At 50.0% G+C, this 22,428-nt stretch overlaps 1 protein-coding gene across 1 annotated transcript in view; it reads right to left on the reverse strand.

The window, feature by feature from the left end:
* The window catches only part of LOC137028411 (major intrinsically disordered Notch2-binding receptor 1), a 35,147-nt gene that overhangs the window by 7,920 nt on the left and 4,799 nt on the right, over positions 1–22,428 (reverse strand). Inside the window, exons 2-4 of the mRNA XM_067397166.1 lie at positions 18,863–19,198; positions 15,349–15,543; positions 5,371–5,601 (exon numbers count right to left, since the gene is read on the reverse strand). Coding sequence (XP_067253267.1) covers positions 5,371–5,601; positions 15,349–15,543; positions 18,863–19,198 — 762 coding nt within the window. The remainder of the gene's footprint in view (positions 1–5,370; positions 5,602–15,348; positions 15,544–18,862; positions 19,199–22,428) is intronic.

The following is a 22,428-nucleotide window of genomic DNA, read 5'->3' on the forward strand; positions in this document are numbered from 1 at the left end:
AGGCTCACCACCTGGTCCCTGAAGGGAGTGGTAGGAACCTTGGGCACATAGCCAGGCCGAGGTCTTAGTACCACGTGGCTATCACCCGGCCTGAACTCCAGGCACGATTCGTCGACCAAAAATGACTGCAGGTCCCCTACCCTCTTGACGGAGGCCAATGCCACCAGCAGCAAAGTCTTCATAGACAGAATCTTTAAGTCTGCTGACAGCAAAGGCTCAAAGGGAGCAATCTGAAGTGCTCTCAGCACCAGAGTGAGGTCCCAAGAGGGTATGGGGGGATGAGGAGGATTTAACCGTCTCGCCCCCCAAAGGAACCTGATGACCAGGTCGTGCTGACCAACAGATTTGCCATCTATGTGGTCGTGGTAAGCGGATATAGCAGCAGTATGGACTTTGAGGGTGGAGGGGGACAGCCTACGCTCCAACCCTTGCTGCAAGAAGGAAAGCATGACTCTGATCGAGCATCTTCGGGGGTCTTCCCGGCGAGAAGAGCACCACTCGACGAACAGGTTCCACTTTGAGGCGTAAGCACGTCTTGTAGACAGTGCACGTGCCGAAGTGATGGTGTTAAGTACCTCACGGGGTAAGTCACCTAGAACCTCTGCGTCCCGTCCAAGGGACCAGACATGGAGTTTCCAGAGGTCTGGACGCGGGTGCCAAAGAGTGCCCCGTCTCTGAGAAAGAAGGTCTTTCCTCAGAGGGATGGGCCAGGGAGGGGCTGTCGCGAGGAGTGAGAGTTCTGGGAACCAGGTCCGGTTGGGCCAGTAAGGCGCAACTAACAAGACCTGCTCCTCATCCTCCCTGACTTTGCACAGGGTCTGTGCAAGTAGGCTCACTGGGGGAAACGCATATTTGCACAGGCACCGGGGCCAGCTGTGAGCCAGTGCATCTGTCCCGAGTGTCTCCTCGGTCAGAGAGTAAAACAACTGGCAGTGGGAGGCAAACAGGTCTACCTGAGCCTCTCCGAATTCTCTCCAGATCAGCTGAACAACCTGGGGGTGGAGTCGCCACTCTCCTGGCAGCGCAGCTCGTGATAGCTCGTCGGCCACACGGTTTAGCACACCGGGAACATGAATGGCGCGAAGCAACCTCAGATGCTTCCGACTCCACAGGAGGAGATGGCGGGCGAGTTGCGACATGCGACGGGAGCGTAGACCACCTTGACGGTTGATGTACGCAACGGTCGCAGTGTTGTCCGTACGGACCAGTACATGCTTGCCCCGAAGCAGGCCTTTGAGGCGGCTCAGAGCAAGGCGTACTGCCAGCAACTCGAGGCAATTGATGTGCCAATGCAGATGGGGTCCCGTCCAAACCCCTGAGACTGCATGCCCGTTGTACGTGGCACCCCAGCCGGTGGCAGAAGCATCTGTGAAAACCACAGCATGCCAGGACACTTGTTCTAGGGGCACACCTGCCCGGAGAAACAAAGGGTCCGACCACGGACTGAAGGTTTGGCGGCACTCCTGAGTGACTGGAACTCGGCCGTGAAGCCAGTGCTGAAGCGGTGTCATATGAAGCAGACCGAGCGGTGTTACAGCCGCTGCAGCCGCCATATGCCCCAGGAGCCTCTGAAAGAACTTCAGTGGGACCGCTGTCCTGCCGTTGAACGTATTCAGGCAGTTCCTCTGTGAGGCGTGCTATCTGTTCGACCGAATCCAACTCCATACCGAGAAAAGAGATCCTCTACACTGGGGCGAGTTTGCTCTTTTCCCAGTTGACCCGAAGCCCCAACTGGCTGAGGTGACTGAGCACCAAGTCCCTGTGTTCGCACAACTGATCCCGAGACTGTGCTAGAATGAGCCAGTCGTCTAGATTCTCTCATGGGAACAGGGGCTCCCTCCATGACTTTTGTGAAGACGCGGGGAGACAGGGCCAGCCCGAAGGGTAGGACTCTGTACTGATATGCTCGACCTTCGAACGCGAATCTCAGGAATGGCCTGTGTCGCGGAAGAAATCGAAACATGGAAGTACGCGTCCTTCAGGTCGATCGCTGCAAACCAATCTCGGGGACGGATGCACTCGAAAATGCATTTCTGTGTGAGCATTTTGAACGGTAGCTTGTGGAGGCTCCGATTCAAAACTCGCAGGTCCAAGATCGGTCGTAACACGCCGCTTTTCTTGGGTACGATGAAGTAGGGGCTGTAGAACCCCGACCTCAAATCGGCTGGAGGGACCGGCTCTATCGCATCCTTCACCAGTAGGACTGCGATCTCCGCACGCAGGACAGGGGCATCGGCATCTTTCACTGTAGTGAAGAGGACGTCCCTGAACGGGCGAACTGAATCGCAAAGCCGAACCTGATGGTCCGAAGGAGCCAGCGAGACAGACTGGGGAGCGCTAACCAGGCTTGCACAGACCGTACAAGCGGGACCAAAGGGACCACCAGTGTACCCGCAGCAGGGCAGCGAGGTGGAACACAGGGACACGGCTCGGGGGGCTCTCTTTGTGAGGCGGCCCGAAGCGGCGTCACAGTGTGCTAGGCAACACTTACCTGGCTCCACGGATGGACAGAGGGAGCAGTGGAGGCTTTGGCTGCCCGCTGCTCGCTGCTGTCCGCTGGCGACAGAAGAGGGGGATGAGAGTGGTGAGGTTTTTCTCCTCCCACTGCTCTCCAAACCTTCTTCAGACCTGGAAATGGAGGAACTGCTCTTTTAAATTTGGGTACCGCTGCCTCTTGGTTCAGTGGCGGAACAGAAACAAACCCAATAAAAGGATTTACCACCCGGCCCTCCTCCAGGGGTGGAAGAGCAGCCCCACCCATCTCTGGGTCGCCCGTCTCAGGGGTGATTCTCACCAACCACTTAAACAGCTGCAGAGACGGGAGGTGTCATCTCCCCGCAATGGACACAGCAGAGCCTGCTGGGCCGGAGTTTCTTGCAGGGGACGACACCCTTGGCGACGAGCAAACTGAGGGGCGGCCCAAGAGGAACTCAATGGTTTGTCATGGGAAGCTCCCCGATCCGCTACTAACTGAGGAGAACAGCTGGGCTCAGTCCTCGACAGTGTCACCGAAAAGGCCACCTCGTAAGATGGGAGCATTGAGAAAGCATTTAGCTTGACAACCTCTCACACCTCACAAGGTAAGCCAGGGGGCACTTCTGGACCACTGAGATGGACATCGTCTGGCTGAGGGCCTGCGCTGTGACTTTGATCACGGTTAGTCAACAAGCGCAGCTCAACCCCAGCACAGAACTACCCTCATGCAAAAAGAGTGCCTTGGCCTCACATGCAGGGTGGGTGTGGTCTGTGTACAGCCACCCCATCCAAGAGCGTAGTGAGAGAGGAAAAACTTATGCAGATTTTGGCACCTTTGGCATTCCATATTTATGGCACCAATATACCCCCATACTGCCAAGTTTTCCATGCACATCTGGAAGACCCAGGAAAGCATGGCTGTAAACTCAGAATCTGAGTCAGCATAAGCACACACCATTACAGTAGGCAGCGTCACCCTCATTTACAGAGCATAACAGCACTCTCTCCGATGCTGCAATCGACGTCTGTCCCTCAGCTGGAGTTCTGAATGAAATGCTAGGTTCCCCTATGAGAAGGACCTGCAATCCAATCCAGAAACTGCACAGCTTGCAATGCGCTAGAGAGGGAGGGGCCCTAGGGGGTTGGTTCCCCGAAGGAACCCCTCAACCTCATGTCACCCAAGCCATATCAGCAAAGTAGACCTCTTCTGGTGCACCAGAGAGGGCGCTACAATGGAGATTATGCAAGGGAACCACACATCTAGAGCGCTGAGTGAGCGCTGGGTTGCCGTGACAACCCGCGCTGCAGCCCGGCAGCTCGACGGCACACGACACGCAGAGGAGCGAGAGGTTTGCTCTCATTGATCTCCACGTTCTCCCAGAGTTTCGGGCAGACCCGCGGCTGTGCTTTTACACACAAGCGGCAGCTGGCCAACAACAGAGGGGACTCAAGCTTCCCGGAGAAAGAAGAGTCACGACCGGCGTGTCAACGTGATCATGTTCTCATATGAAAACATGAACACCCACGAACATCATTTCAGCATGCGCCCAGACATGTGAAACGGTGATCGTGGCCGTCAGTGAGGACAGGAATGACCGCATCCAGAAACACAAGTAGGATGTCATCTTTAAAAAGACGTGAATCTACTTGTGTAAGCTCTTTCAGGGACTTTACTCTTTTAGAAGTGCTGAAGCACGCAGGGGAACGGCCACCGCAACACAGACAGGAATTGTGTGCAGCCTGTCGTGTGCTCTCTCTCTCTCTTTGAAGGCGCTCACTCTTACCAGCCGTAAAAACGGCTTTCCAGCGCTCAAAAGCGCACCGTACAGGCCGTGAGAACAGCCTTCTGACGCTGTCAAACAGCTATTTGCTCAAAAACGGCAAACGAAACAAAAACAGAAAAAGAGAGGACTTCGACCCCGCTGCTGTGCTGTTCACCCACACTCAGGAAAAAAGAGAAGTTCAACCAAAAAGCTTGACTCGTCTTCTAGCAGACACTCGCTTGCAGAGAAAAGGAACAAACACCGTTCGGCTCCAAAGCGAAAAGCTGAAGATGCAACGCACCTGCTGCTCATTATATACCCGCGCTGCGAGGCGAGCAGCTGATGCATATGATTGCATGCCAATGTGCATTGGCTCGTTTTAGTTACACTCGAAGTAGATTGGCCTCTCTAGCAAGATTCCTATTCGTCGATCTGTCCGACGCACGTTGAACGTGACCGACTGAATGGGAACTGTATTTAGTTATATAAAAATTTAAATGACTGGTAAATTACATTTAAAAGTATTTACATTACTGAAGGGATTTTATTGTCATTTGTTTAATATTTAATTTAATATTCAGCCAGAAAATGTATTGATTCTGCATTCTGAGGAGTGACTGATCAAGAAGAAAATTATAACATTCCAGTGAGTTAACAAAATAAAAGGAGGATAATACGTCACTGAGTAAATTCCATTGCAATTACAAAGAGACAGAATCTGTTCAATTTGTTTTTGTTGCAGTCTCAAGAATAAAGAATGTTTATTTGAGAAATGCATTAGACATACAAATAATATATTATATATATTTTTGCCTTGTTCTATAAAAATAAACCCATGTGCATTCAGAAAAAGTTGTTGTTCTATACACTCTGAGGGGTTTTGATTTTATTTATTTTTTTTTTTTTCGATTTAAAAGGTCTGATTAAAAAAATCTACCAGTGAAAGAATTCGATTACTTACCTCGAGTAATCTAATATGTTACAAATGATATTTTACAGCATGTATTCTGTAACATGTAGTGGAATACACTTTTAAAGTAACTGTCCCATATCACATTCTTATAATCTGATGTTATTCAAATTGCAATATCCAGTATGCATTTGTCTGTGCCTGTGTGGGCTGAAGTAGTACCTTCATATAGTCTGCCAGCTGACCGTGTGCAGTGTGTCTGTCATAGTCCTGAATGGTCCAGGATGGTTTGGACTTGTTCTCCTCCGTGTGGATGATGTTGATGTGAGAATAGAGAGGATTCTGCTTTATCTTTGGTTTTAGAGTCTGAGGAGTGATGTGTTTCTCCAGCTCTCTGTCTTCAAACACATGACTGTCTGCTGGTGGCTTTCCTTCCTTTCCTCTCTCCCTTCCCTACACAAAACACAGTGGGATTTATGAAGAGGGAATTTCAATAAAAATGTTCCTTAAAAAAAAAAAAAGTAATCATTGGCTAGAGTGAAATCCCATGTTGGTCCATGCCAGTCAACAGATGCATCAACATAGTCATGCTGCAGCACAGCTTTGTGTGAATGCTGTAATTAGTGTGTCCAGTCCTGGTCATGGAGGACCACCTTCCTGAAGAGTGTAGCATCAATGTGTTTAGGATCACTAGAAACTTCCAGAAAGGTGTGTTGGAGTAGGTCGGAGCTAAACTCTGCAGAAAAGTAGCCCTCAAGGAGCAGGACTGGATACCCCTGCCCTACGTTAAACCCTACTCTAAACTTGACTGATAATGTGAGCAAAAACCTTGAAATGATGTGTTGAAATAACAACATGTTCACTACCAATTTGTCACATATTGACGCTTGTAGGACCCCTTGGCTTTACTATTTAACACACAGGGTAGCATCATTTTTTGACATGCACTTTCAGTTGCTGCTTTATGCATCAGATCAAGATGCATTTAATTATTTGCATACATTTATAAAAGTAGAAATGATTTTAAAAATGTTTATACTTTCATAGATATTTTGGAACATCTAACTCGTCCCTTATCTTAAACCTACCCACTTTTCAACAATATAAAACACGTAACAGGCAAATAAAACTACAGTCATAGGTATTTTACTGCAAAAACTGATCAGTATAAAAGTATTAAAAAGAACTTTATTGTTGCATTCCAAGTCTTCTGAGGCCATACAATATCTTTATGTTTTAATCACTGACAATGCTCCCATTCTGTGAACGCATGCAGTCATACATCTCACTCTTCTTTGGGGTTTAAAATACAAAGTTCTATCATGAAACTCTAGATCAGGGATAAAAACTCATTTGCCTATAACTTTCTTCTAATCCTAAAGACATTGATTAGCTGGTTCAGGTGTGTTTGATTAGGGTTGGAGCTAAACTCTGCTGGACACTGGCCCTCCAGGACCGGAGTTGTCCATCCCTGCTCTAGATTCACAGGCTAATAGGTCCTTAAAAGGATAGTTCACCCATAAAGGAAAATTTGATGTTTATCTGCTTACCCCCAGGGCATCCAAGATGAAGATGACTTTTTTTCTTCAGTCGAACGGAAATTATGATTTTTAACTGCAACCGCTGCCGTCTGTCAGTCAAATAATAGCAGTGATTGGGAACTTGAACAATAAGAGTCGAAAAAACTTCCATAGACAAATCCAAATTAAACTCTGCGGCTCGTGACGGCACATTGATGTCCTTAGACACGAAACGATCAGTTTGTGCGAGAAACCGAACAGTATTTATATAATTTTTTACCTCTAATAAACCACTATGTCCAACTTCGTTCAGCTTCCGGCTAGTGAGGTCTGATCGCTCTCTGACAACGGAAGTGATGTCTTGCGCTCATTGAAGTATATGGTCGAGACATCACTTCCGTCATCAGAACGCGTTTTTTGACCTCACTAACAGGAAGCTGAACAAAGTTGGACATGGTGTATTAGAGTGGTGTATTTATATTAGATTATATAAATAATGTTCGGTTTCTCGCACAGACCGATCGTTTCGTGTCTTAGGACATTAATGTGTCGTCACGAGCCGCAGGTTTTAATTTTGATTTGTCTAAGCAAGTTTTATTTACTCTTATAGTTGAAGTTCCCATCTACTGCTATTATTTGACTGACAGACGGCAGCGGTTGCAGTTAAAAATCATAATTTGCGTTCGACTGAAGAAAAAAAGTCTCCTACATCTTGGATGCACTGGGGGTAAGCAGATAAACATCAAATTTTTATTTTTGGGTGAACTATCCCTTCAACTTAACTTGCTTGTAATTACAACATTATCTACATGTAATGTTGATGTAATGCTGCTTTGGATGGATTCTTGTGGTGTGCACAGGATCTAAGCTTTACAATGGATGAAGACAGTGATCGCTTTTGGGTCACACAAATCAAATGTCTAGCCTGACACTTGGAATATTTCTACTTTAATTAATTGACTGTAATCGTATCTACCCGTATTATATCCTGTGTTTTATGTTACATAATAATTAAATGGATACGTTTTGGGGTAGGGGTTGGGTTACTGCTCAAAAATCTCTAAACAGTTTAATTTACACTGATTGTGGCTGTTTAAATTAAAAATCATACCCCAACATATTGTTATGTAATGGTGGTATATCAAACACACGACGAGAAAGAGTAAGTTAAATAAGTCTTTACTTGATAATCCACAGGGAGAAACACAGAATCCAGAGCAGAACATGCACCAACACATCACTTCCATAAACAAGACCCAACAAACAACTGAAGACAAACAGGAACTTAAATACACCGACTGATTAACTCAAATAACGAACAGCTGTGATGAATGTGATTGGTGTCCATAATACCTGATTGTGGCAGGAAACTAGAACAAAGGAACATGTGACAAAATGAAAACAAACAAACTGAAAGTCCATGTGAACGTGACACATATATGTCATAATATCAAAACTATACACAAATATATAACTTAACCATGACTATAAAATCCCCATGCTCATTGCGTCTGTCTATAATGCCAAAATTGTTTCATTCCCAGCAATGGAGTACCTTGCACAAAAAAATGTGGGAAATAACCTCAGCAGTTTATTTCTACACACTTTAAGCCCATCTGTCAGGTGTCATGTTGCATGGGACGTAGCACTATTATAGTGCACTATTTGAGGAAACAGCCATTTGTAGTGGTGTCCAAAATAGTGGACATTATCGAATGGACTCATTCAATGATGTGATCGTGAAGCACCTCTGTATCTAACCAAGAGGCGGGTGACATCACGGACCAGGAAACTATAAAGCATACCCAGAACAAAGAACGCTAGCTTCTGGAATATGTCTGAAGCAAGATGCTCACAGGTATGCAGGGGTATACCAACGCGACGCAGCGTCTCTTTCCCTTACTCAGGGAACAAGTGTTATATCAGTAACCCGAGACGTTCCCTTTCGTGGGAACTATCGACGCTACGTCAATGACGTGATGGGAACACTATCCCAACTACGCCGTATCACCAAGTACCTGTCTATTATCTTGTAGAACTGAGGCACCCGGAGTAGGAGTTATGTCTAGGTTGTAAAATCTAATGAACGTGTGCTGGGATGACCATCCAGCTGCATCACAGATATCATTTAATGACACTCCTGACATTAACACTTTAGAAGCGGCCATTCCCCTTGTAGAATGAGCACGGACCACCCACTTGCTCATCCTCTGCTTAGATGCTGGGCCCCCTTTCTGGTCTGTTCCCATTCAGTCGGTCACGTTCGACGTACGTCGGACAGACCGACGAATAGGAATCTCGCTAGAGAGGCCAATCTACTTCGAGTGTAACTAAACGAGCCAATGCACATTGGCATGCAATCATATGCATCAGCTGCTCGCCTTTTTACGGCTGGTAAGAGTGAGCGCCTTCAAAGAGAGAGAAAGCACATGACAGGCTGCACACAATCCCTGTCTGTGTTGCGGTGGCCGTTCCCCTGCGTGCTTCAGCACTTCTAAAAGAGTAAAGTCCCTGAAAGAGCTTACACAAGTAGATTCGCGTCTTTTTAAAGACGACATCCTACTTGTGTTTCTGGATGCGATCGTTCCTGTCCTCACTGACGGCCACGATCACCGTTTCGCATGTCTGGGCGCGTGCTGAAATGATGTTCGTGGGTGTTCATGTTTTCATATGAGAACATGATCACGTCGACACGCCGGTCGTGACTCTTCTTTCTCCGGGAAGCTTGAGTCCCCTCTGTTGTTGGCCAGCTGCCGCTTGTGTGTAAAAGCACAGCCGCGGCTCTGCCCGACACTCTGGGAGACCGCGGAGATCAGCGAGAGCAAACCTCTCGCTCCTCTGCGTGTCGTGTGCCGTCGAGCTGCCGGGCTGCAGCGCGGGTTGTCACGGCAACCCAGCGCTCGCTCGGCGCTCTAGATGCGCGGTTCCCTTGCGTAATCTCCATTGTAGCGCCCTCTCTGGTGCACCAGAAGAGGTCTACTTTGCTGATATGGCTTGGGTGACATGAGGTTGAGGGGTTCCTTCGGGGAACCAACCCCCTAGGGCCCCTCCCTCTCTAGCGCATTGCAAGCTGTGCAGTTTCTGGATTGGATTGCTGGTCCTTTTCATAGGGGAACCTAGCATTTCATTCAGAGCTCCAGCTGAGGGACAGACGTCGATTGCAGCATCGGAGAGAGTGCTGTTATGCTCTGGAAATGAGGGTGACGCTGCCCACTGTAATGGTGTGTGCTTATGCTGACTCAGATTCAGAGTTTACAGCCATGCTTTCCTGGGTCTTCCAGATGTGCATGGAAAACTTGGCAGTATGGGGGTATATTGGTGCCATAAATATGGAATGCCAAAGGTGCCAATCTGCATAAGTTTTTCCTCTCTCACTACCCTCTTGGATGGGGTGGCTGTACACAGACCACACCCACCCTGCATGTGAGGCCAAGGCACTCTTTTTGCATGAGGGTAGTTCTGTGCTGGGGTTGAGCTGCGCTTGTTGACTAACCGTGATCAAAGTCACGGCGCAGGCCCTCAGCCAGACGATGTCCACCTCCGTGGTCCAGAAGTGCCCCCTGGCTTACCTTGTGAGGTGTGAGAGGTTGTCAAGCTAAATGCTTTCTCAATGCTCCCATCTTACGAGGTGGCCTTTCGGTGACACTGTCGAGGACTGAGCCCAGCGGTTCTCCTCAGTTAGTAGCGGATAGGGGAGCTTCCCATGACAAACCATTGAGTTCCTCTTGGGCCGCCCCTCAGTCTGCTCGTCGCCAAGGGTGTCGTCCCCTGCAAGAAACTCCGGCCCAGCAGGCTCTGCTGTGTCCATTGCGGGGAGATGACGCCTCCCGTCTCTGCAGCTGTTTAACTGGTTGGTGAGAATCACCCCTGAGACGGGCGACCCAGAGATGGGTGGGGCTGCTCTTCCACCCCTGGAGGAGGGCCAGGTGGTAAATCCTTTATTGGGTTTGTTTCTGTTCCGCCACTGACCCAAGAGGCAGCGGTACCCAAATTTTAAAGAGCAGTTCCTCCATTTCCAGGTCTGAAGAGGGTTTGGAGAGCAGTGGGAGGAGAAAAACCTCACCACTCTCATCCCCCTCTTCTGTCGCCAGCGGACAGCAGCGAGCAGCGGGCAGCCAAAGCCTCGACTGCTCCCTCTGTCCATCCGTGGAGCCAGGTAAGTGTTGCCTAGCACACTGTGACGCCGCTTCGGGCCGCCTCACAAAGAGAGCCCCCCGAGCCGCGTCCCTGTGTTCCACCTCGCTGCCCTGCTGCGGGTACACCGGTGGTCCCTTTGGTCCTGCTTGTACGGTCTCTGCGAGCCGGGTTAGCGCTCCCCAGTCCGTCTCGCTGGCTCCTTCGGACCATCAGGGTCGGCTTTGCGATTCAGTTCGCCCGGCTCCCCCCAAGTTCAGGGACGTCCTCTTCACTACAGTGAAAGATGCCGATGCCCCTGTCCTGCGTGCGGAGATCGCAGTCCTACTGGCGAAGGACGCGATAGAGCCGGTCCCTCCAGCCGATTTGAGGTCGGGGTTCTACAGCCCCTACTTCATTGTACCCAGGAAAAGCGGCGGGTTACGACCGATCTTGGACCTGCGAGTTTTGAATCGGAGCCTCCACAAGCTACCATTCAAAATGCTCACGCAGAAACGCATTTTCGAGTGCATCCGTCCCCGAGATTGGTTTGCAGCGATTGACCTGAAGGACGCGTACTTCCATGTTTCAATTCTTCCGCGACACAGGCCATTCCTGAGATTCGCGTTCGAAGGTCGAGCATATCAGTACAGAGTCCTACCCTTCGGGCTGGCCCTGTCTCCCCGCGTCTTCACGAAAGTCGTGGAGGGAGCCCTTGTTCCCATGAGAGAACGGGGTGTTCGCATTCTCAACTATCTCGACGACTGGCTCATTCTAGCACAGTCCCGGGATCAGTTGTGCAAACTCAGGGATTTGGTGCTCAGACACCTCAGCCAGTTGGGGCTTCAGGTCAACTGGGAAAAGAGCAAACTCGCCCCGGTGCAGAGGATCTCTTTTCTCGGTATGGAGTTGGATTCGGTCGAGCAGATAGCACGCCTCACAGAGGAACGCGCTTGGTCAGTGTTGAACTGCCTGAATACATTCAATGGCAGGACAGCGGTCCCACTGAAGTTCTTTCAGAGGCTCCTGGGGCATATGGCGGCTGCTGCGGCTGTAACACCGCTCGGTCTGCTTCATATGAGACCGCTTCAGCACTGGCTTCACGGCCGAGTCCCGAGATGGGCGTGGCAGCGCGGCACATTCCGGGTGCCAATCACTCAGGAGTGCCGCCGAACCTTCAGTCCGTGGTCGGACCCCTTGTTTCTTCGGGCAGGAGTGCCCCTAGAACAGGTGTCCCGGCATGCTGTGGTGTTCACAGATGCTTCTGCCACCGGCTGGGGTGCCACGTAATACGGGCATGCAGTCTCAGGGGTTTGGACGGGACCCCATCTGCATTGGCACATCAATTGCCTCGAGTTGCTGGCAGTACGCCTTGCTCTGAGCCGCCTCAAAGGCCTGCTTCAGGGCAAGCATGTACTGGTCCGTATGGACAACACTGCGACCGTTGCGTACATCAACCGTCAAGGTGGTCTACGCTCCCGTCGCATGTCACAACTCGCCCGCCATCTCCTCCTGTGGAGTCGGAAGCATCTGAGGTCGCTTCGCGCCATTCATGTCTCCGGTGTGCTCAACCGTGTGGCCGACGAGCTATCACGAGCTGCGCTGCCAGGAGAGTGGCGACTCCACCCCCAGGTGGTTCAGCTGATCTGGAGAGAATTCGGAAAGGCTCAGGTAGACCTGTTTGCCTCACCAGAAACCTCCCACTGCCAGTTGTTTTACTCTCTGACCGAGGGGACACTCGGGACAGATGCACTGGCTCACAGCTGGCCCCGGGGCCTGCGCAAATATGCGTTTCCCCCAGTGAGCCTACTTGCACAGACCCTGTGCAAAGTCAGGGAGGACGAGGAGCAGGTCTTGTTAGTTGCGCCTTACTGGCCCAACCGGACCTGGTTCCCAGAACTCTCACTCCTCGCGACAGCCCCTCCCTGGCCCATCCCTCTGAGGAAAGACCTTCTTTCTCAGAGACGGGGCACTCTTTGGCACCCGCGTCCAGACCTCTGGAAACTCCATGTCTGGTCCCTTGGACGGGATGCGGAGGTTCTAGGTGACTTACCCCCTGAGGTACTTAACACCATCACTTCGGCACGTGCACTGTCTACGAGACGTGCTTACGCCTCCAAAGTGGAACCTGTTCGTCGAGTGGTGCTCTTCTCGCCGGGAAGACCCCCGAAGATGCTCGATCAGAGTCGTGCTTTCCTTCTTGCAGTAGGGTTGGAGCGTAGGCTGTCCCCCCTCCACCCTCAAAAGTCCATACTGCTGCTATATCCGCTTACCACGACCACTTAGATGGCAAATCTGTTGGTCAGCACGACCTGGTCATCAGGTTCCTTAGGGGGGCGAGACGGTTAAATCCTTCTCGTCCCCTCTCCATACCCTCTTGGGACCTCACTCTGGTGCTGAGAGCACTTCAGATTGCTCCCTTTGAGCCTTTGCTGTCAGCAGACTTAAAGATTCTGTCTATGAAGACTTTGCTGCTGGTGGCATTGGCCTCCATCAAGAGGGTAGGGGACCTGCAGTCATTTTCGGTCGACGAATCGTGCCTGGAGTTCGGGCCGGGTGATAGCCTGGTGGTACTAAGACCCCGGCCTGGCTATGTGCCCAAGGTTCCTACCACTCCCTTCAGGGACCAGGTGGTGAGCCTGCAAGCGCTGCCCTCGGAGGAGGCAGACCCAGCCCTGGCTTTACTCTGTCCAGTCCGCGCTTTGCGACTGTACATAGACAGAACCTAAAGCCTCAGGACCTCAGACCAGCTCTTGTCTGTTATGGAGGCCAGCAGAAGGGAAAGGCTGTCTCCAAGCAGAGGATGGCCCACTGGATAGTGGATGCCATCGCCCTGGCTTACCAAGCTCAGGGTGTGCCCTGCCCGCTCAGGTTGCATGCTCACTCCACGAGAGGTGTCGCATCCTCCTGGGCGCTGGCTCGTGGCGCCTCGCTGACAGACATTTGTAGAGCTGCGGGCTGGGCGACACAACACGTTCGCTAGATACTATAGCCTTCGTGTCGAGCCGGTCTCCTCCCATGTTCTCGCCACAGGTCAGAGGCACGGAGAGGCCCCGGCTTAGTGTCGGCTTGCTGCGCTACATGCGCTTCTTTTCTCCAGAGAGTCCCTACAAGGCAGACCCTGTCGAGTCCTCCGATATCCCTTCGGCAGCCGACGTGGCGGAGCGTCTGGCGCCAGGCCTATACTCCGTTGTATCCTTGAGAACCGGGTTTAGGCTGGGTTCCATATGTGTGACCCTACGGGGATCCCATATGGTTGGTTCCACGGTTGCTCCTAAACGAAGCCCGTGTCTTTCCCTCTGGGAGAACCTACCCTTCATCGGGTTGGAGTCACCCCAGCTCTTCCATATGTAGCACAGCCCTACAGGGTTAGTCCATATGTACTTCTCCACATAACTCCTTCGGGGAAGGATGTGGCTTCCGCAGCGTTCCTTTCCCAGCGAAGGGTACGCTTTCCCAGCGTTATCCAATAGTCTCACTGAATGGGTTTTGGGGAACAGCAGTGATCGACTCTCTCTGTGTTAGCCCTGTCCCACCATCCTCGGGCAAGGGGGTTCAGGTGGCTTGCAACAGAGCGCTGGAAGGGGGCAGCTCCTGTGGCGCTTTGGTAGGGATTCCTATTCGTCGGTCTGTCCGACGTACGTCGAAACGTGACCGACTGAATGGGAACGTCTCGGTTACAAAGGTAACCCTCGTTCCCTGAAGGAGGGAACGGAGACGTACGTCCCGTCGCCACAGTCGCTGTACCCCGCTGATGCTGCCGCCTATCCGGTTCGGCTCCTCAGCGAAAACCTGAAGATGCAACGCACCTGCTGCTCATTATATACCCGCGCTGCGAGGCGAGCAGCTGATGCATATGATTGCATGCCAATGTGCATTGGCTCGTTTAGTTACACTCGAAGTAGATTGGCCTCTCTAGCGAGATTCCTATTCGTCGGTCTGTCCGACGTACGTCTCCGTTCCCTCCTTCAGGGAACGAGGGTTACCTTTGTAACCGAGACGTTTTTCGCCACAGGGCAGCTCTGTGGACGTAAGCATCCAAAGCCCTAATTGGGCACAGCAGATTACGTTTCTCCTGATCCGAATTTTCAAAAGGAGGAGGACAGAAGGCCTGGAGTAAAATAGGACCCGGGACATTTGTTGGGACCTTCGGCACATAGCCAGGTCTTGTATGCAGGAACACCTTAACCACACCAGGCGCGAATTCCAGACACGAAGGAGCAACCGATAGTGCTTGTAGATCTCCTATTCTTTTCAGAGATGATATTGCCAGAAGAAATATTGTTTTTAAGGTGAGAAACTTTTCTGGTACTTCTATTGGTTCAAAGGGAGCCTCAGCTAACCCTTACAAGACTATAGTCAAGTCCCATGCTGGAGTCCTTGAACGTACTACAGGCCTCAGCCTTAATGTACCGCGGAGGAAGCGTATGACTAGGGAGTCTCTAACCACCGAATTAAACCTTCTGAAAATTTTTCTTGAAGGAACTGAAGCACAAAGCTGATAGGTGACTGGACAGGGTCCATATTACGTTGACTACACCATGTAGAGAACAATTTCCATTTGTACATATACAACTTCCTCATGGAGGGAGCTCTGGATTGAAGGATGGTCTCCACAACCTCGGTTGAGAGACCGGGAATCTATGAGCCTTGCCCCCTCAGAGTCCTGGCCCACAGCCTCCATAGTTCTGGGCGGGGATGATGAATCATGCCGCCCGCTTGTGACAGGAGATCCTGTCTGAGAGGAAGCTCCATAGGAGAGCTGTGAAGTAAGGATATTAGATCCGCAAACCATATCCTGGTCTGCCAGTACGGGGCCACCATTACCAGATCGACCCCTTCCTGACAAACTTTTTCCAGAACTCCCGGGAGCAGTGAGACCGGGGGAAATGCATACAGACGCGGCCTCGGCCATGTCTGTAGCATGGCATCCAGCCCTAGAGGTGCTGTTTCCGTCAGAGAATACCACAGAGGGCACTGGGTTGACTCCTCTGTGGCAAACAGGTTGACTTGAGCTTGACCGAAATTTTTCCAAATAAGCTCCACCACCTCAGTGTGGAGTTTCCATTCCCCAGGCCTCGGGCCCTGCCTCGACAGGGCGTCTGCCCCCACATTCAGATGCCCTGGGATATAAGCTGCTTTTATTGAAAGGAGCTTTCCCTGGGCCCACAGGAGGATCCGACGGGCCAATTTGTAACCCCCTGATGGTTGATGTATGAGACCACCGACGTGTTGTCCGTGCGAACCAACACGTGATAGCCCCTCAGGTCTGGGAGGAAGTGTTTCAGTGCAAGAAACACCACCATCATCTCCAGCCAATTTATGTGCCAGGAGAGCTGATGGTCCTCCCATAGACCCTGAGCCGAGCGACCACTTATGATCGCCCCCCAGCCCATGAGGGAAGCATCCGTCGTAAGCATTACACGACGACGAGAAGTCCCCAACACAGGTCCCTGGGACAGGAACCAAGACTTTTTCCACATAACCAGAGCATGAAGGCATCGCCGCATGACTTTGATCATGCGAAAAGGATTTCCCCTCGGAGAAAACTCCTTGATCCTGAGCCACCACTGTAAGGGTCTCATGTGCAGAAGGCCAAAAGTGATCACGTTGGACGCAGTTGCCATCAGACCCAACAGTCTCTGAAACTGTTTTACAGTGAGTGACTGGCTTAACTTCACCCCATTCACGGCTCAGAGAATGGAACTCACGAGCAGGAGACAGACGTGCCTGCATCGTAGTGGAATCCCAAACTACCCCTAGATAGTTGGCAATTTGACTCAGAACCAGCACACTCTTTGTGGAATTGAGCCTCAGCCCAAGCTTCTTCATGTGCGACAGAACAACATCTCGATGTTGAACTGCCAACTGTTCTGTTTGAGCTAGTATCAATCAATTGTCAATATAGTTCAGTACGCAGATGCCCTGGAATCTCAGTGGAGCCAGAGCTGCATCCACGCACTTCGTGAACTTGCAGGGTGATAATGATAGGCCGAAAGGAAGAACACTGTATTGGTAAGCTTCGCCCCCGAAAGCAAACCTGAGGAACTTCCTGTGAGAAGGATGGATTGATACAAGAAAGTATGCGTCTTTCAGGTCTATCGCCACAACCAATCCTCGGACCTGATCTGTGGGATCTGTTTGAGTGTAAGCATTTTGAACTTCAACTTTCGTACAGATCGATTTAGCACACGTAAATCTATGATCGGACGCAACCCTCCATCCTTCTTCGGAACTATGAAGTAGCGGCTGTAGAAGCCTGACATTTTGCTGGGAGGAGGAACCCTCTCTATTGCTCCTTTTTGCAAAAGCGTCATAACCTCTTGTTCCATAACCAGAGACTGCTCTGGGGTCACCACTGTGGGAAGGACCCCGTTGAACCTGGACGGACGAGAACCGAACTGTATTCTGTAACTCTATCATGAGCAGCACCCATTTCGAAATGTTCGGGAGACGTTTCCATTCTTGCATAAATTCTACTAAGGGAGAGAGTCTCTCAAGACTGGTCTCTGGTGTTTTTTGAGCACTTGGCTCGTTGTTCTGATGTGGCGCACCGGCAGACAAGACGAATCAAGTGACAACCGACCCTCCTCGGAGGATCGGTGGAGACCGCTGCGCCCTGATGCACACTGGGTGGCAGGGTTGGCAGAACGGCCCCCTAAGGGCTCCGAAGGGGAATGGATATTAGATTTTTTGACACCCAGACCTCTCCGGAGGGGGCTGCCCTCATAAGTCCCAGACGGCTGTCTCGTCTTTAGTGAGTTGTGTTGCATTTCTGTCTGTACCTGTTGGATCTGTCAAGTAAAGATTATTTTGTAGCTATTCTCCTTCGTTGTGTGTTTCCTGCGCAAGCAACTTGTAGCAGAAGACCGGACCTAACAAAAGTGATTGTAAGCGTCCTGCTTATAAACGTTTTTTTCCAGTTTCGTGTTCAGTGTTTTGTTTTCCGTTTTCTTATCACCCTGTTGGCACCATGGACACTGCACCAGTTCTAATACTCCCTCGAGGAACATTTAATGGATTATTTGTTTCTAGCCCCTCTCAACACCTTCCCGGATGATGTCCTGCGCTTGTTCCTGATCACCGGACTCAACATCTCCACAAGAGCACAGTTAACTGGGAGGGGTCCTCAGGGGAGCTTCCAGGAATTCGTGGAGTGGGTGCTCACAACTCACAACCCAGTGCACAACCAAGACCACCCAGACGGTGAGGATTGGCAGATTGAGGCCATCACAGGCCACGTGAGGGACTCCGCTGCGACGTTTGAGCCAGTGCCTGTTGGAGCGACCAAGCCGAACAACGCGATGGAGCCTGAGCAACACGAGTCTGACCAGGTGTGCAAGCCGGCTGCTACATCCATCGCCGAGGGAGTTCTAGTGGACACTGAGGGCATGGAAGTGAGCCCCACCCACCCTCCCACCACTGAGAGTGAGTTTCTGGATGCTGCATGGGACTTATGTCATTTTGGAGATATTGAACCTTTTGATCTATTATCGGAATCTGTCAATTATGTCCCCAGTTCTCTGTCCCCACCCATCCTCCCTCTCCCACCACCACTCCAAAATGACTGTTTTATTTCATGTGGATATCTGTATTACCCTTCAAGATCCTCTTTAGTTCCCAACCAGTTCTGCTAACCTGTCTTCGCTGTCTCCCATCAGCCCCTCTGTTTCCACCTCTACCTCCTCTCAGTGGCACGGTTACACCGCTGCACTGCTGGGAGTCATCTCCTCCAGGGCTTTGGGATCCCGTGATTCTGCCTCCAACCTCTGCATGCTCCACTCCACTTCGCTTGACTCCCTCGGTACATCGGCTCTGCTTCGGTCAGACTTCGCTCTACCTATGCCTCGGACTTATGGGCTGTTCGCTGCCCTCCAGCCCTCCACCTCTTTGGCTGTCGCTAGCTCCGCCCTCCCTCAGGCTCCACCTCCGCCCTTGGTCACCCCAACTCAACCTCAGCCCTCCGGATCCCTGCTTCCATCTCGGGGGGGCGTCACTGCGGCTCCGTCACGGACGTCGAGGTCATCAGTGTCCTGTCACAGCATCAGCTCTCTGGTTACGCGGTGGGCTCCACATCCCACCTCGACATTGCTTCCTGCCATCGCCATGACGTCATCCAGCTGTCTTCCACCGTGGCTCCTCCATCCAGCGATGCCGCCGTGATGCGCAGCCCTGTTTGTGCACTGGGGTACCATCTGCCCATCCCTGTTCAAGGCCACCCTTTGGATCACATCTCCTGCACCACCCTGGACTCTTATGTTCTGCCCCCTCCGGGTTGGCCGTCCTCCTCCTGAACCACCACCATTCTTTGCCACGATCCAATCTGCCGGCTGTTGCCATCCCGGCACCTCCTCGTCTCCCAACACCCTCCCTCTCTCTTTGGGTGTTCCTGTTTGTGTTACAGCTCGAGGACGCGCCTACTCGGAGGGGGCGTAGTGTTACTGTCTCAGTCACATTCTGTTTGTTGTCATGTCACATGATCTCCTTTGTTTTGTTTTCCTGCCATCATCAGTCACCATGGACACTAACTTGATTGTCACAGCTGTTTGTCACTTTGGTTAATTGCTCTGTGTATTTAAGTTCCTGTTTTCCCTATGTTCATTGTCCGGTCTCGTCTTTAGTGAGTTGTGTTGCATTTCTGTCTGTACCTGTTGGATCTGTCAAGTAAAGACTTATTTTGTAGCTATTCTCCTTCGTCGTGTTTTTCCTGTGGACACACTTCCTTGATTTTGCAAACTTCTACAGACGATTCATCAAGAACTTCTTTTACCAGTCTACTAACCAACCTGTTGAAAGGCAAGCCCAAGGGCCAGATTTACTAACAGCTTGCACCAGCGCAAACCCTCTTTTGGCATTAAAAAACATTAAAAGACACGCAGTGCAAAATTAGCACTGAAAAGGTATGGGTATGGAGTTGTTTTGTGGCTGACCTTATTGCATATGCATTTATAGGAGTTTCCCTTTCAAATGTATGGGAGGAGAGTATTTAAAGGAATCACACAATGTGATTTACTAATATTTGAGCTTGTCAATTTACTGTTATTTGCACCATTATTTACCACCCAAGAACAGCATGTCTTAACCCATGTTGCGACATGGCTGCAATTGTTGCTGCTAGAAGGAGACACCACAGAGAATAGAGAGCCTGTGATTGAAAGGAGAATTATATATATAAACGATTATAATATATAAACAATATATATATATAAACGATATATAAACTCCCATTGGCGCATTTGTGGAATTGCGCTCTCACACTAATTTGCCCTGTTTAGTAAATCTGGCCTCAAGTCTCTTTCCTGGACTTCAGCGACCACCGAAGCATTCCATCTACTCAAAGAGGCATTCACCAGCTCACCACTCCTCGTCCATCCAAACACCAATCAACCATTCGTAGTGGAAGTGGACGCATCAACTACGGGGCTAGGAGTGTTGCTGTCTCAGCAGCAGGGGAACCCGGCCAGACTCCTTCCATGCGCCTTCTTCTCCAAGAAGCTCACCCTACTGAAAAACTACAACATCAGCAACAGATAGCTCCTAGCCACCAAATTAGCCCTCGAGGAGTGGAGGTATTGGTTGGAGGGTGCTCAACATGCCTTTACAGTTTTGACTGATCCTGCTGCCAGGATTCTGAGCAGAACCCGAAAACATGAACACATCACACCAGTCCTCAGGTCCTTGCACTGGCTTCCTGTTGCATTTAGAATTGATTTTAAAGTACTGTTACTTGTTTATAAATCACTCAATGGTCTAGGACCTCAATACATTGCAGATATGCTCATAGAATATAAACCTAACAGATCACCCAGATCATCAGGATCAAGTCATTTAGAAATACAAAGGGTTCACTCAAAGCAAGGAGAGTCCGCTTTTAGCTGTTATGCCAGCCGCAGCTGGAACCAGCTTCCAGAAGAGGTAAGGTGTGCTCCAAAAGTAGCCACATTCAAATCCAGACTCAAAACACATCTTTTTATCTATGCATTTGCTGATTGAGCACTGTGCTATGTCCGAACTGTTTGCACTTTATTTTATACGTATTATCTTTTTATTCTTTTAATTCCTTTTCCTGTTTTTATTTCATTTTTAATGTATTTTATATCTTTTATGTATCATCTTGTTATTCTGACTTTTAATGACTGTTATTTCTATTCCTTATGTTCTATTTTTATTATTCTTTTTTATGTAAAGCACTTTCATTTTACCATTGTGTATGAAATGTGCTATACAAATAAAATTGCCTTGCCTTGCCTTGCCTTGATCACAAAAACTTAGAATATCTAAGAGAAGCTAAAAGGTTGAATCCTTGCCAAACCAAATGGGCTCTGTTCTTCACCAGATTCAGTTTCTTCATTTCCTATCGTCCTGGTACAAAGAATGTAAAGGTTGACACACTCTCCCATCTTCATGCTCCAGAGGAAACCCATAAAGAACCCATTCTTCCCTCAAATCTGGTGGTGAGTCCCATACAGTGGTCCCTTGACCCGCTAACCTCCTCCAATGCCTCTGAAGCTCCTTCCCCTTCCAAACCATCCTTGGTCAAACCTAGGAGTGGACTTCATCAACGACCTGCCCCCTTCTGATGGTAATACTTGTATTCTGGTGATTATTGACCATTTCTCTAAATCAGGTCATCTGCTTCCTCTCAAGAGTCTTTCCACAACCATCGAGACCGCTGAACTTCTCTTCAATCATGTATTCATATTTTTGGCCGAGACCGAGACCGAGAGCCCTAATTCATCTCCAGAGTGTGGAGACCTTTCTTCACCCTCCTAGGTGTGACTGTGAGTCTCTCATCTGGATATCATCCCCAGTGGAATGGGCAGACAGAGAGAAGGATCCAGGACATAGGACGCTTCCTATGAACCTTTTGCCATGGCCACCCGAACTCTTGGAACCAGTTCCTAGGCTGGGCCGAGTACGTGTAGAACTCCTTCCTCCTCCGTCAGCTTGCCACTGGACTCACTACCTTCCAGTGCGTACTTAATTACCATCTACCCTTGTTTCCATGGTTAGGAGAACCATCTGATGTTCCATTCGTCGGCCACCGGTTCCAAGAGAGCGGGTGCAGCATCAAAAGATCCAAGCCAATGTTCAACGCAAGGAAACTCCCACATACCAACCAGGACAGAAGGTTTGGCTATCCACAAGGTGCATCCCCATCAGGATGCGCCTGCCCTGCAAGAAGCTCAGTCCCAGATTCATTGGCCCCATCACCTGTCAGATCAACCCGGTCACCTAATAGCTCAAACTCCCCTCACGCTACAGAATTCATCCTTCATTCCACGTTTTACTATTTAAACCTTATCACTCTCCTGTTTCTGCCTCCACAGAGCCGAAGTGTTTTATTCATATCAGATGATTATTGTGTATGAAACAATTAAGTTTATATTTCTCCCAGTTCACCGGCCACATACTCTTATGAATTGCGGGGAAAATACTGAATTTAAGTGATGTAAATCTGAATTACAGTGCTCATCAAATGTTTTATCAACTAACATGATTATTAAAGGTGTTTAAATGACAAAACACATTTAAATGTCTAAATGAGGATCACCCACATTCGCATTGCTGAAGCTCACAGGCCCCATCTTGTGTACCGAGCCCATAGAGTACCTTAGGGATGACGTGTGTGAGAAGCGAGTTAGCA

Source organism: Chanodichthys erythropterus, chromosome 10, assembly GCF_024489055.1.
Source record: "Chanodichthys erythropterus isolate Z2021 chromosome 10, ASM2448905v1, whole genome shotgun sequence".
In the NCBI taxonomy this organism is placed as follows: Eukaryota; Metazoa; Chordata; class Actinopteri; order Cypriniformes; family Xenocyprididae; genus Chanodichthys; species Chanodichthys erythropterus.